Source organism: Gymnogyps californianus, unplaced genomic scaffold (assembly GCF_018139145.2).
Source record: "Gymnogyps californianus isolate 813 unplaced genomic scaffold, ASM1813914v2 HiC_scaffold_73, whole genome shotgun sequence".
NCBI lineage: Eukaryota > Metazoa > Chordata > Aves > Accipitriformes > Cathartidae > Gymnogyps > Gymnogyps californianus.
Window position 1 is genome coordinate 144,804 of NW_026114466.1, and position 15,691 is coordinate 160,494.

The window sequence follows — 15,691 nt, forward strand, 5'->3', positions numbered from 1 at the left end:
GAGTTAATTTTCTTCCTAGTAGCTGGTATAGTGCTGTGTTTTGGATTTAGTAGGAAAAGAATGTTGATAACACACCGATGTTTTTAGTTGTTGCTAAGTAGTGTTTATACTAAGTCAAGGATTTTTCAGCTTCTCATGCCCAGGCAGCAAGAAGGCTGGAGGGGCACAAGAAGCTGGGAGGGGACACAGCCAGGACAGCTGACCCAAACTGGCCAAAGAGCTATTCCATACCATATGACATCATGCCCAGTATATAAACTGGGGGGAGTTAACTGGGAGGGGGGATCGCGGCTCGGGAACTAACTGGGCATCGGTCAACGAGTGGTGAGCAATTGCATTGTGCACCACTTACTTTGTATAGTTTAATTCTTTTAGTATTGCTATTGTCATATTATTATTATTATCATTATCATTGTTTTTCATTCCTTTCTGTCCTATTAAACTGTCTTTATCTCAACTCACGAGTTTTTTTCCTGATTCTCTCCCCCATCCCAGGGGTGGGGGGGGCAGTGAGCAAGCGGCTGCGTGGTGCTTAGCTGCCGGCTGGGGTTAAACCACGACAATATCAATCGTGCAAGAATGGCACCAGCTGATTTTAAAATTGGAAAAGAATTTTGCATTATTCAAGAAAAGCTTGTACTGTTGAACTGTTACTGCAGCTGCTAGTGAATAATGTATAAGTAAATCCATTTCTATATGCAGTACAATGAAGAAACATGAATCTTAGGGTAAAACTTAACAGTTGTTCCTGTTGAGATGTATAGAAAAGATAGCCTAGGTGCCAGATACTCATTCATTTCCTCAGAGAAATAATGAATTTTTTTGAGGGGGACCTAATAACTTTTATTTACTCACACTGTCTTTTCCTTTTTGCTCTTTGTATCAAGGTTCAGCCATAGAATCTGTACAAGAATTATTTGTAGGGTATGATTTCATGCAGCTGTTAAATGCAATAGTAATGACTATAAGATCATTTTAAAAATCTGAGTATCTTTCCAATTTTGAAAAATACTTAAAAATAGAAAATATCTATAAGCAGTTTGTGAACTCTTACACAGATCATCAAGTAATACAAAGATTATCATGTCAGTCAGTTACTATAAAAACAAAACACTTCTGATTCCATTCTGCATACATAGCCCATTCCACAGGCAACTGAAGTGACTATGAAGATTTCCAAACTGTTCAGCCAGCTTTGAATCATGCCCACATTATGAATTTCAACCCTTAGATAGTTTTAACAATGAATCTCCAACATCAACAGAACTGGCTTAATTTAAATGAGTAAATGTGCAAAACCAAATGAGAAAATATTGTAGGAAAAAAGATTATTTGAAAAAAACTGTGTTTGTTTAACACTGACAACGTAGGGAAATAGGATAGGCTACATCATTTATGAAATATCAGCCACAAATCTAAAAAGCCTAAAGGAAATATTTTAGTACGTAGCTCAATTAGTACTAAATACACGTGCACTGTTTTAGCATGTGTTACAGAAGATGAGTGCCAGCAGTCTGAGCTCAGAAACTTTTTGGTTTATAATAAAGGAAACAAAAATAAATGTTGCTGTTTCATATTTCAAAATTAATAGTATCCTTTTACCATGGAATTTTGAGGCAGATAATGACAGTAATGGAGATACTACAGAACATCTGAAGAGTACTTTTACAACAACACTAAAATATACTAAGCCCAGTATTAGCACTAATCAAGAAAAAAATAACTATAAAACATTACTTGCATGACAGGTGTGAAAAACACATTCTTGTAGTCTACAATTTGATGCTTCCAGATTTTGGCAGAATATTCTTAGGTAAAATATGGTGCCTTTGAAATTGCTCCAGAGTATTTCACGACCATCTATAGATTTATCTCTCCAGCCCAATTCTTATAGTCTCTGTTCAAAATAAATTTGTGTATACGTGTGTGTATGAGGACTGGAAGCAATTTTAGGCCGTTATTCTGATCAACTTACTTCTTCCTTCTTTCCTAGGAAGTGTGTAGAGAGCTCTGGTGCCTCAGCAAAAGTAACCGCTGTGTTACCAACAGCATTCCAGCAGCTGAAGGTACTCTTTGCCAAACAGGGAGCATTGAAAAGGGGGTGAGTACAAATAATTTATTGTTTGAGGACTACAGGAAGAAAGAACTAGAAAATTAAAGTCCTTATGAGCAACTATAAGAGTTCAAAAAGAGAGTTATTAGTTCAGAATACATTTGCATCCTAATGGAAGTGTCCTACAGAATTTATTTAACAGTTATTTTATATATGTAATTTAATAAAACATTTATCCTTGCTATAAAATTCTATAGCCTGGATCAAAAAAAATCCTGTTACATACTCTCTGTATATTTTTTGAGTCATTTCTGTAAAAACTCTATTAGTTTTACCTTTATTAAATGTTATAGCACTCTTCCATAAAGGACTGTTAAACTCTAGATCTGTTATGGACTCTGAAAATGTGTAACATAGAACTCTGTTATTTTGTATAGAAAATAAAAAAACTTTATTCCTTCAGATATAAGCTGAATCATACAAGCATATAGAAAAAAAGTTGCCTTAATAAATGGGTTTTCTAAAAGCCCATTTTTCCCAGTGACCATTCTATTTTGACTTTGAATTATTCCTTTAATATTCAGTTATATTTGCATAACTGTTTAGCTTTAAAGGATTTTGCTATGCAGTCTGATAAACTTTCCTACCTAACAGAAAAGTACAGAAAGTCAGTGTTGCAATAGATAAGCCTAGTGCTACTGTATCTGTCTGAACATTTGAATTTTGATTTTAAAACATTGACTGTATATATCAATAGTTTCAGACAAAGTTCTGAAAATGAGTTTTAGATTAAGAAGATTAGTAAAAGAGTGTTTCTCAATTACAAGGCAAAATCTATACAGATCTTAAAGGGGAGAGAAAAATATTTTAATTATTAATTTACAGGATATGTACTGGGGAAAAAAGTGAATTCCATATACCTTTTTTCAAGATAATACATTTTATGCAGGTTTTTACAAAGTGAAGAGAACTTATATTAAACAATTTCCAGTATCTCTCCAAGAGTTGCTGCATCTGTCCTTAAGATTTACTGCTCCAAATTGGATTTTTTTCCTAACAATGACTACTGTCATCTATTGTCTGTTCTGACTCTTGCCATGCTAGCTAGGCTAGTTTCAGCAAAGATTACACTGCATTTTGACTTGCAAACTGATGTTTAAATAAAAAGAATGAAAGCTTTTGAGTAGCTGTCACAGTTTATTAATCCTTGCTGACAGCTTCATTCAGGACCCACGACCTAGTGTCATTCTGATGGCTTTTCCATGCTGAGTTTGGAAATATTGGTAAACCACGTTAAATAAATTCATTGAAGGGATCACTTAAAAAAATAGAGTTCTTAGCCAATGAAAATAGACACACCTTCAAATTCTACCAAAAATGTTACCTTTTATTAGAGTAATAGACAATGCTAGGAGCCCTACTCTTAAATCAGCAGTCTAGGTTTATTTTGGAACCACCACTCCTTGTCAATGACGAGGAGCAATTTACCTCAATTTATATTTTTTTAAACCATGAGACTACAGTGAACAAGTCGAGATGCTTTAAGATGCTATTGCTGTGTCCATTTGCCAGAGGCTTTAATCAGTTTGCTCTCTACAAAACATCTTTTCCAGTCATCAGTATCTTGTTCCATCATTAGATTTTACAGGGAAATGAGAGAATTGGTATTGTTTTACAAAGGTAAACTGTTTGTGCCTTTAAACAGCAGAGAATTGTTATCTATAAACTGCGGCTTCAAAGGTTCCTGTAAATTAATAGTTCCTGATAGCAAAAAACCCAGAAAACACAAGTTCTTTCCAAATATGTATTTCTCTTCACCACACGCTAAGGAGAAAATAATAGGTTACAATTCTATAACACATTATTATTATTATAACATTTATATTGCAGTCACGCCTAAAGACCACAACCAAATTAGGCCCTATTTTGCTGGACTCTGTCCAAATATATAATAAATGACGTTCCCTGCTCTAAATGCCTAACAAGATCCCAGAGTACTTTATCATATTTGGAGGGTCAATTTCTGCTTTTAGTTACACTGATGTAAATTTGGTGTAACTATTAACTCAAAGCAAATTTTGATGCAGTGTACATTAATGTCTTATTGGCAGAGTTGGGAGGGATTTCTACAATTAAAATTGCCTAACACTCTATTATAAAACCTTCTTTCAGTTGCTTATATAAACCTGCCAAACTTTAACTCTTTGGGTTGAAATTTTCCACAGTAGATGTCTGCCTATGCCTGAAGGTTTTTAGAGTGTTTTCCATAAAGGTTACTCAGCTGTTTTCTGCATACATGGAAAGAGAATAGAGTGGGTTTTTGCTACTGACAGAACTTGTATATCTATTCTGTTTTGAAGCTTTAACATGTTCATGCTTTGGTGAAGGGTTTTACATATCGTCTGGGTTCAAAAAGGTGCACTTTTTCCTAATCTTGTAATAATCATTTTAAATATACATGAAGCTTCTCTCTGGTCATGTATACCCAGAGATGTGTTTGTGAAAGTAAACTAACTGATAGATTTAAAAATACTCTGGTGAGGAAATAGTGCATATAAAGCAAAAAGACAAAACTGATAGGAATGTTTATTTTTGTCTTTGAATTTAGAGTAATAAAAAAGTAACCTTTTCTAACATCATTGTATAGACCCATGCTAGGCATTTAAACGAGGGAAAAATGTGCAAAAAGTGAAAACACAGTGTGCTGAAAGCACAGTTTAAATAGCTGGATTGTGTGGTGATCTAAATTCAAGTTATTACTGGACATTAAGTTTCCTTGCAAAATAATTGTAGAAGCACTGATTGAAAATCCATTGTTAAAGATGAGATGGCAACCTTAATTGAATTCATCTTCTTTTTTTCCCTATGAAAAATGAAATTGATTTTCCTCACTATTACAGTACTTGCTGTATGAGTTTTCTAAATGCATACTGTTGTAAATCTTAGTACTGTTAAACAGCTAAAATTCATATCAAAAGTGATCTCAAATGTGCCACAATGTCATATTTTGTTTTATTGTTAGTGATCTGTAGAAGTAAAATCCCAGACTGCTCACATTAATTCACAGGGTTAAGATTTTGTGCGCATTCAAATGTGTGTATTCAAATGCATCACCACTGTCCTTCTAATTGAACTAATTGAAAGTTGCTTCTTCAGTGGGAGAGAAGAATTAACATTTCAGTTCTAAATCTTTCATCAAGGGTTGTTCTTTTAAAATAGCTGTCACCTCCTCTTGTTTCTTCATATACTGGTTACTCAGTAGTCCTTACCTCATTATAGCAGATGGGGTTGCTATAATTTGTGGAGGAAGCATATTTCTGTAGTCCCATTAGAAATAATGAAGATTTTGGTCATTTTGAATTACTCTGACAGAGATTCTATGCATCACTGGCCTCTGGTGAAAGATAAATTTTCACTAGAAAATTAAAAAGAGACACCGAAGTGAGCAGTAAGTCCTTAGATTTAACTTCAGTAGAGTAGAAAAAACAGCATTCAAGGAGTTTTTACAGGGGAATATGGGAATGTGGAAGAAAGAAATGTTTGGATGACAGAGGAAATTAAAGAGCACAGGGATTTTATACAGCTTTGGAAAAATAAGGCAGGTGAAATGCACCGGCCTATTGTATACAGTCATAATAATATAGAGTTTGGGGGTTTAACTTTAACTCTGAGTGTCTTTCATTTATTAACTTTGATTTTGACATGTTTGTAATATTTATAATGTATTTTAAATTAAATTATTAGCATAAATTTTTACTCTTAGAAGCATTTTAATTTCGAGCTTTTGACTTTAGCATTAGATACCTGATCATGTACTCCAGCGGCCTCTTTAATAGAATGCTACAAGGGGATTATTGTCTTTAGTTAATAAAATCATTATCACTTAATTTATCACTATAATGAGAAGAAACCAAAAACATTTTAATCCTTCATGTGTTATTCACATAAATACTTCATTCTCCATCATAATTGCACCATTAGAGGCATTGCAAAACACTGTGCCATGTGGTTATATCTATGCTAGCTAAAAATATTTGAGTTCACTATACGGACTACATTATGTGTTATGCAGATATTTGGTGATAGTCTGGATTTAAGAGAAGCTCCATATGAAGGGTATGTTCCTCTGACAGATGCCTGCTTATTGGCATAAATCTCCGAGTTGTAAATTTAGAACTGCAAGAAGGATAAACCTTCCTTTCCACAGTACAACTCCATGAAATCTTGTGTCCTTGGTTTTTTTCTGAAGAAGGGTGTGGTGGGTTGACCTTGGCTGGCAGCTAAGCCCCCACCCAGTCACTTGCTCATTTCCCCCCCCAAAGATGGAAGAGAGAATCAGAACAGCAAAAGCGAGAAAAACTCATGGGTTGAGATAGAGACAGTTTAATAAGTGAAAGGAAAAGAAAGAAAAAACAAACAAACAAGAGATGCAAAGGCAATCACTCACTGCCTCCCACCAACAGACTGATGCCCAGCCAGTCTCTGAGCAATGGCTACTTTGGAAACACCCCCAGTTTTATTGCTGAGCATGATGTTATAGGGTATGGGATATCCCTTTGGTCAGTTGGGGTCAGCTGTCCCAACTGTGTCCCCTCCCAACCTCTTGCCCACCCCCAGCCTCCTCGCTGGGGTAGCAGAGTGAGAAACAGAGAAAGCCTTGATGCTGTGCAAGCACTGTTCAGCAATAGCTAAAACATTGGTGTGTTTTTCCGCACTGGTCACAAACCTAAAATGCAGCACCATACTGGCTGCTATGAGGAAAACTCTGTCCCAACCAGACCTGGTAGAAAAGGCAATGCATTTTGATCTTGAGATTTAAAATAGTCTGCTTTATATGTTTTCTGTAGACACATGAATGCTGGTTTTTGTTTCTCTAACTGATAGAGGATGAGGTTTATAAACAGAAATGTGCTGGATTGTAACAGCTGTTTTAAAACAGGTACAGCACATACAGAGAAAAAAGAGGAAGATAAAAATGTTTTGAGAGAAGAAACAAGTATGAATGCAGCTAGAAAAATAATGCTACAGGTTTCACTTATATTAATGTTAAATGGTAGCATGTGTTCATATGCAAAACTACTTTGTATCTAGGTGCATTTGCTCATGATAAGCTACACGTTTTATTATTCATTGTTTTAATGTACATTCTTGAGAGCTTCACACTTAGACTCTGACATGTTTGACAGTCTAGAAGTACCTTTTTATTTAAAATGAAATTTCTAATGAAAAATTAAGGATTTTTATTAATTTTCTTTGACTAATGCTCTGTACAATCCTTGTTCATATCAAACTCCTATTAATTCTTTTTTTTTCTGAGTAATGACTGAAGGTTAAATTCTCTTTTCAGTTTCTTTCATAAAAATCCAGAGTAATTCAGGTCATTGTGAGTGGCTGCATTTACTTGTTTACATATGTCCCACATTGCCAGGACTGAGGCTTTAGGTGAGCCTTAGGACTCAGGAAAAGAGAAAACTTGGCTTTGCTGTATCAATTAGTATAAAGTCAACACTGAGTCTTCCAGTAGTGCTTATGAGTGGACAGGGATATGTTGTTCTGTCCGTGTCTTCTGTGTATGTCTCAGTGCTTTTTGTCAAATTCATATGGCCAATTTTGGACACAGAAGTTGTCTGGGTTTCTTTTTGGAAAGGGTCAGTAGTGTCTGTTATGGGAATTCAAAGGAGTTAAACAGCAGATGTCCACCTTTTGGAAGTGAAATGTGCAGATTCAGGTCACAGTAAACCTGAGGCCATGCTCTACTATGTTGCCGAAGCCAATAATGGCAAGAAAGGCTTATCTAATTGAGCTACTTCAGATTCTCAGTGATGCAATAGACACCAGAATGTGGATCAAACTATGGGCTCCAGGATTATTTCTGAATGGTTTAAAAAAGGTTTCTGGCTAAGGAAATGATAAACTTATTTTAACAATTAGCCATTGTGTGAATTGTCTGTCATTTTGTATGTCCGATGTAAGTAACAATATTGCAAAGGTTCAGTGTTTGCATGAATAAAGTACACATACACATGTGTCCTGGTTTCGGCTGGGACAGAGTTAACTTTCTTTTTAGTAGCTGGTACAGTGCTGTGTTTTGGATTTAGTGTGAGAATGATGTTGATAACACCCTGATGTTTTAGTTGTTGCTAAGTAGCGCTTATCCTAAGCCAAGGACTTTTCAGCTTCCTGTGCTCTGCCAGCAAGCAGGTGGGCAAGAAGCTGGGAGGCAGCAGAGCCGGGGCAGCTGACCCGAACTAGCCAAAGGGGTATTCCATACCATGGAACGTCATGCCCAGTATATAAACAGGGGGGAGCTGGCCGGGAGGTGCGGATCGTGGCTCGGGAACTAACTGAGCATCGGTCAGCGGGTGGTGAGCAATTGCATTGTGCATCACTGGTTTTTTTCTTCCCCCCCCCCCCCCTTCTTTTGTTGCATTCCTTTTCATTACTATTATTATTATATTTCATTATTACTATTGTTAGTATTATATTTTACTTTAGTTATTAAACTGTTCTTATCTCAACCCACGAGTTTTACTTTTTTTCCTTTGCTTTCCTCCTCCTCACCCCACTGGGAGGGGGAGGGGGAAGCGGCTGCGTGGTGCTTAGTTGCTGACTGGGGTTAAACCACGACAACATGTTCATTCTGTCCCTGAACAAATGGCCAGTCACTATTATATAGTGATTTTCTGTACCATGTCTAATGCCTTGGCACTACTTTTATGTTTGTAGGGTTAGTATAAATGAAGTACTGCAACAAATTCTTCTTCCATTGTAACCTAGTCCAGATTTTATTTTTTAAAATGTAAGGGAATACTTTCTTAAAAATACTATCAGGGGGAATTTTTCATTTTGCATAATGGAAGCCCCTACATGAATCCTAAGTGGAGGGTGTTTTACTAAACTAATCTTAGAAATGCATCTTAGTGTTTAAAAGACTGTAAGCTATTTGCAGTTCCTTTAATGTGAAACGTTAAGGAGGATGTATGAAGAAAAAAGAAAATCTTTATTTTAAGCTTGCTTTAACTTATGGTGTGTGTTAGGGACCTATAATTCATGACTTAGTGAAGACAATTAACAAATCACACACACCCTCACCAATGTCTAAACATGGCTAGAAAAAGTAAAATATTAGTCTTGTTATCTATACAGAGAATGCTAATGCCTATAATTGTCATTGCCTGACCCTTATATTTTTCTGTCCTGATAACTCTGTCAGCCTGGAAGCTAATTTTGTGGGTTTTTTTGTGAAATCTTTCAGTGGTGTTATCAGGGAGAGTGCGTACCTTTTGGCACTTGGCCCCAGAGCATAGATGGGGGCTGGGGTTCGTGGTCAATATGGGGAGAGTGCAGCAGGACCTGCGGGGGAGGAGTCTCCTCATCTATAAGACACTGTGACAGTCCAGCGTAAGTAGCTAAAGTAAGCCGGAGCCAACAAAGACTCACTTGGAGATTATTCAAAACTGTGGTTTCACATATTATCTGTAAAAACGTTTTGCTAGTTTGCCAACATTTGTCTTCAAAATAGCAGACAGAAACAGTTTAACAGGAGCAGCTCATGACATACTTTTAACAGTTTTTAATGTATCTGTTATGTATGTACTGTAAAGATAGCTGGATTTATATTTAGTAGTAATCAGAACAGTTTTCTTTCTGCAACTTACTGTTCATGCAAAATATATTTAAATTATGCCTTAGACGATAGATTTCTTTCTTAAGACATTATCTCTGATGCTTGTCTAGGATATAAAGTAACTATTGCCAGTTACTTATTAAAAAAGCAACACAGTATTTCCAAGATTTTGCATACAACTGCTTACATATAAACCATAATTAGTATTATTATGTTGCATACAATACATTTATACGCTATCATGTCCAACACTTAGTTGTGACTTCCCACTGACTCTTAAAACAATTCAGCAACTTCTCTCCCTGCCACTACTTCCTATTGGTCCATCTACTCTCTCTTAAGAGGGGCCAGTTTCTCCACTACAGCTTGGTCTGTTGTGTGTATCTGTACTGGTCCTTTCATCTGTCTACTTCCCAGTGTCCTGAGCACTGTTCCAGAGAAGGTCTGTCAGGTAAGTGCTCCTCTCTCTGTCACTAGCGCTTCTCAGATGAGGAATGCTTACTTATTTCCATTGCTGTTCTTTGCTGAATGAATCACTGCTTTTTTTCCTGTTGCTGCTTGCCCTGTTCTGGTTACCTCATCACAGCTATAGGTCTTAGCGGAAGGATGGTTTTATTACTCCATACTTTGTTCTTGTCATGTCCCATAATCTCTATTTCCATCACCATTATTAGTTTTTAAGACCACTTTTTCTTGAAAACATGAAGCTTTTGTGCTTATTTCATGAAAATCCATTCTGTGACTTTTGTCACTCCTTTCTTATCTTCTCCTCTCTGCACACTTCGGTTCTTTGTTGCTTGTACCCATGTTTTGCAAGCTAGGCTATACTTCAGCTTTCCACTGCACTCTGCAAGACAGACACCATAATGTCACATTACTGCTGTTTAAGGTGGTCTGTTCACCTCCTATCATTAGCAATAACTATCAATCAAATCTAGCAAATATCACTACTTACTGAATGAATTCAAAAGCAAAAATTATCCATATGCATTGATAACAATTCAGACTATGTTACTGAGAGAATAATAAATTAAATACATTAATTTTTTCACAGAAGTATGTAAAAATGCTAGTGAAATGTTTGTTTGGAGCACGAGTAATTTCCTAAGATTTTTTTAACTACTCCTGTCACCATGTATATCAGTTGGTATGCTGAAAGATGATTAAATTTTAGATGTTTAACAGTGCAGCAAGCAAATGCAATATTTGTTTAAATTTTCTTTTGTGTGTGTCTGCATTAGGAAAAAATTCCCTTTGGTTCATTAATTAACTTGAGTTTCTAGGATAGTGTTGCCTGGTTAAATATCTGTAATGTGAAAAATAGTATTGATTTTCTTTTTAGTTAATTGTAAATTCTTTTATTTCTTTATTATAAAACAAACACCAATTTTTTTTCCATTCTGCTTTTAAGATATGAGCCAAAGATCTGATGTCTGATTAATCTTCCATTTAAGTCAATGTTAATTCAGTATTTGACCTCTGTGAAAGATAGATAAGGTTCTTGAACAATTTGAGAATTTAAGAGCCAATGTCTTAATCACACTAATAGAAACCTGCTTACTCTGGAGTTTCCTCAGATTTAATACTGTTTAATTCAAATCAGATTCTTGAACTAGAAAATGCAGTCTTTGCTGCTGGCTCCAGTATTTAGCAGTGTTTCTTCATTTTGTTATATTTTCAAGTGTAATATGAGACGATTAAAAAAACAAAGTATCATGTAGGTTGTTTACACATTTCTCATTCTAGTTTTACAAAGCAAGCAAATATTAAAAACAATGCCTTTTTAGTATGTTCAAAATACAATTAAACTGTGTTGCTTGGGATCTATGCAAACTAGATGAATACTATATGAGTGAAGATTTTCAAGTACCTAGTATTGTTTTCTATCTGCTCCAATTCAAGTAAATGCTACAATTCTTATTAAATAAAATATTTTAAAATATCACCTTAAAACTTCTATGTACTTTTAAAATTTATTTATATGTTATATAATATATAAGTATATCTCTTGGACTTGTATTTATACTAATAATACATAAATATATATCATGAACTTGTGTTTATACTAATACATATACTAACACATAAAACATGTTTTTCCAGGCCTTCAGGTGGAGGCAAATATTGTCTTGGAGAAAGGAAGCGGTATCGCTCCTGTAATACTGATGTAAGTAAATTTTGTTCCACTGTAAAAGTACAGTCTCAACTTGTCTTTTTTTTGTTTCAGCAGCAATGGATGCATTTTTTTTCCCAGTTCAGAAAAGCTGTGAATTCTGTTTAAGGTGAATAAGGAGCATTCCACATCAGACCAAAGGTCTGTCTAGCCCAGTGTCTTGTCTCCCAGCAGTGGCAAATAACAGGTGCTTAGGGAAAAATTATAAACTTTTGGCTGCCAAGGAATGACTTTTCCATGGATATACTGTATGAGTTTCCAGAAGCTGGGTGTTAAAAGATTTCTTGAGCTCCACATCATATCTGTACCATGTTGCTTAACTGCCACAAATGGAACTATCCTCCATGAACCCTCTTACCCTTTTTATACCTTTATAACTTCCAGTGCTAATGTGTTACACAATCCTCTTATACATTCTGACACAATCCTCTTATACATTCTGTGAAAATGTATTTCTTCTGGTGTGTTTTAAACCTGCTGCTTTGCCATCAGGTATCCACTGGTTCTTGTGTTACCAGAATGATCATGCAGTTTCATTTTAGAGCTGAGCCCATCAAATAATGAAGTACCACTGAGGGGGTGGGACAGTGTATAAATGTATAAAATCAGATTATGAACCAAATTACAAATTCAAGTAAGTAAAAATTGTACCAGAAAAAAGTTCACACCTGTCCTGGTTTCAGCTGGGTTAGAGTTAATTTTCTTCTTAGTAGCTGGTACAGTGCTGTGTTTTGGATTTAGTGTGAGAATGATGTTGATAACACGCTGATGGTTTAGTTGTTGCTAAGTAGCGCTTATCTTAAGCCAAGGACTTTTCAGTTTCCCATGCTCTGCCAGCAAGCAGGTGTGCAAGAAGCTGGGAGGGAGCAGAGCCGGGGCAGCTGACCCGAACTAGCCAAAGGGGTATTCCATACCATGGAACGTCATGCCCAGTATATAAACAGGGGGGAGTTGGCCAGGAGGGGTGGATTGCTGCTGGGGCATCAGTCAGCGGGTGGTGAGCAATTGCATTGTGCATCACTTGTCTTTTCTTGGGTTTTATTTCTTTTTTTTTTGGTTATATTCCTTTTCATTACAATTATTATTATAATATTATTATTATTCTTAGTTAGTAGTGTATTTTATTTTTACTTTAGTTATTAAACTGTTCTTATCTCAACCCACGAGTTTTACTTTTTTTCTTCCTCCCCACCCCACTGGGAGGGGGGAGGGGGAAGTGGCTGCAGTTGCTGGCTGGGGTTAAACCACAACACCACCAATAAAGAATTTCACTAGTAAGTTTCCAAGTCAGTAGCAGTACAAACATTAACAGGCTTCCATATTATTTTAGCTTCAGATTTGTCTTAATTTTCTTCTTAAGTCAAGACAGTTCATAACAGCAGGAGAGTCTGTGTACCTAATGGTGTTGTTTCACCTGTTCATGTTTTGATATATTTCAGAAAAAAATACAATAGTTAATATGCTGGTTCCTTGATAAAACCTTGTTTTTATGATTGTTATTAATTATCATAAGTATTAATTCTGCAAACTTCTCTGTGGAGGTTATCCTCATTGTTAGGAAGTATTACAAATTTCCAAATTCAAAATTACTTTCGTACTGCTAATCACAGCTGTTCTGTTAGTACAGCCAAGAAGTATGTTAGGCCTTTGGGCACAGTGTTGTGAGAGAAACTGAAGCTGAGCTGCTTGTCCAGTATGAGCTGTAAAACTTTTTCAGTCATACAACCTTCCAAATTACAGTGTACCATTCTGAAACTTTGACCATCTTATTTTTTCCATAGATGTGTATCTTTGTGGTTGGCTGTCTTTGTGCAATTTTCTTTTGAATGAATCCAGCTTACCAGATGATACGCTGTAATTAATTTACTTTCATCTTAACTTTCACTCAGATGGTCTTTTTGTAATTGGAAAACTTCATAAGCAAGAATTTTGTTTATAGTTCCAATTCACAAATGAAAATGTTTAGTAACATTGAACATATTTTTCATTCTTACAGTTGATAGGAAATTCACGTATGAATTCACCAACTAAGTGATAATTCCTTATTGAAATGTGTCAGTAAATATTTAATAAATTTATTATGTGCTTTACTGAACTAGTACAGGTCTGTTTCTAGTTTTTTAGTCTGGATGTTGTGCACTACTAAGTTAAGTAAGTGCCTTATAAAAATCTAAGCATATTCCATTATCCTTTTAATTTTACCAGGAAGTGTAAAAAGTTTTAGTTGATAAAACCTATTCTTATACAAAATACTGATTTGTATTATTATTTATATTTCTTTTAAACCTGTATCAGTCAAGTCTCTACCAACTTTTCTGTTTATTTGGGATTGATGTCAGGCAAACTGTAACCTAGAATATTCTATTTGTCCTTCTCAAATAATGAACTTTTTACATTAGCACTGTTTCAGTTTGTACGTACAGTGTAAGATTTGTTTAAAAATTCATGTTTGCAGACTGGAGCCCTCCTCCCTTAACTCTTTGAGGACTCTTGCAAGGCAGTTGTCCAGGCATTCTTATTTAAAATGTTTATCTCCAATAGATATTATTTAGTATCTGCCACAGTAACTAGTACACAAGAAAGTTTACATAATATGTAAACCTGCTCCCTCACAAATATACAACAATTTTTTAATGCTTTTTGTTATTAACAATCGTACCATAGCTACCTAGTGATATAATTGAAATGTTGCTAGGATTTCTTTTATTCTTATCATATTTTATTTCTTATTGTTAGACACTTTTCAGACAGTTTTATTCTTAGTCGATTTTGCTTCCCTTATTCTCTCTATACTTGTTTATTACTGAGAGGAAGCTTATAGGGTCACAGAAGGAACATCTAGAAGGTATCTGAGGAGGACATTCAGGCTATTTCCTGGCTCAAAGACAAAATCAACTGTCATTAAACCATTCTCAACTGATGGTTAGGCAGCTGACCTGTTAGTCTGATCTGTTTTGAAATACCTCCAGTCAGGGAGATATCAGTAGGATTCTTTTTTCCTTACTGTCAGGACAGTTTTCCTAAAATATAGTGTATGTTTTCCCACCCTTTAAGAAGACCCTTACTTACTCTGTCCCCAGTAAGAAAACAGCTGATCATATTCCATCTGTGGCAGCCTTTCCTGTGTTTGCAGACCACTATCATGTCTCTTCTTGGTCTTCTTTACACTAGACAATCTCTATGTTAATAGCCTTTGGGATTGCAGTAGTGCACATCTTGAAGCGTGGTGCCCAAACCTCTGCACAGGATTCTAGCTGAGGCCTGTCAGAGCTAAGTACAACTTAGAACTAAGTCTGTCATCTTAGTGATGAGATTCCATTTATTCATTTCAGTATTGTGTTTGCTTTTCTTACAGCAGTGACAATATTTATTCAGTCTGTGTTGATCCATAATGCCCAAATCCCTTTCTAAAGAGCTGTTGTTTAGGAAGTCATTCCTCAGCTTGTGCTTGCACAGTTGATTGTTCCTACCCAAGTGTAGTAATTTGCATCCATTGCTTTATTTCAAACCACTGTTCCAATTTATCAAAATATTTTAAAATTGTAGTCCTCTATTCCAAAATGTGTGTTCCCTACCTGTCCTCAGATTTCAGTCAATAATTTAAACAAGAAATCGTAAAGGAAACTTTGCATTTTATTGTCTAGGTCTTAAAAACAAATCTTGAACAATAGCAGACTGGGGCCAGGCAATTTGGAAATACTGTTCTTACAGTTTGACTGTGAATCATTTTTTAGCATATTTTTTGGGTATGTTTTTCCAGTGCATAAACATATTGTGACTTACAGAAGTTTAAATTTACTGCCTTAATGGTTTTGACGATTGTAGTCCATTTCTTTTA

At 35.5% G+C, this 15,691-nt stretch overlaps 1 protein-coding gene across 2 annotated transcripts in view; it reads left to right on the forward strand.

Moving 5' to 3' along the window:
* The window catches only part of LOC127029107 (A disintegrin and metalloproteinase with thrombospondin motifs 6-like), a 169,681-nt gene that overhangs the window by 106,561 nt on the left and 47,429 nt on the right, over positions 1–15,691 (forward strand). For both annotated transcript variants that reach the window (XM_050914751.1, XM_050914752.1), the window contains exons 11-13: positions 1,994–2,101; positions 9,309–9,454; positions 11,784–11,847. In XM_050914751.1, the coding sequence (XP_050770708.1) occupies positions 1,994–2,101; positions 9,309–9,454; positions 11,784–11,847 (318 nt within the window). The remainder of the gene's footprint in view (positions 1–1,993; positions 2,102–9,308; positions 9,455–11,783; positions 11,848–15,691) is intronic.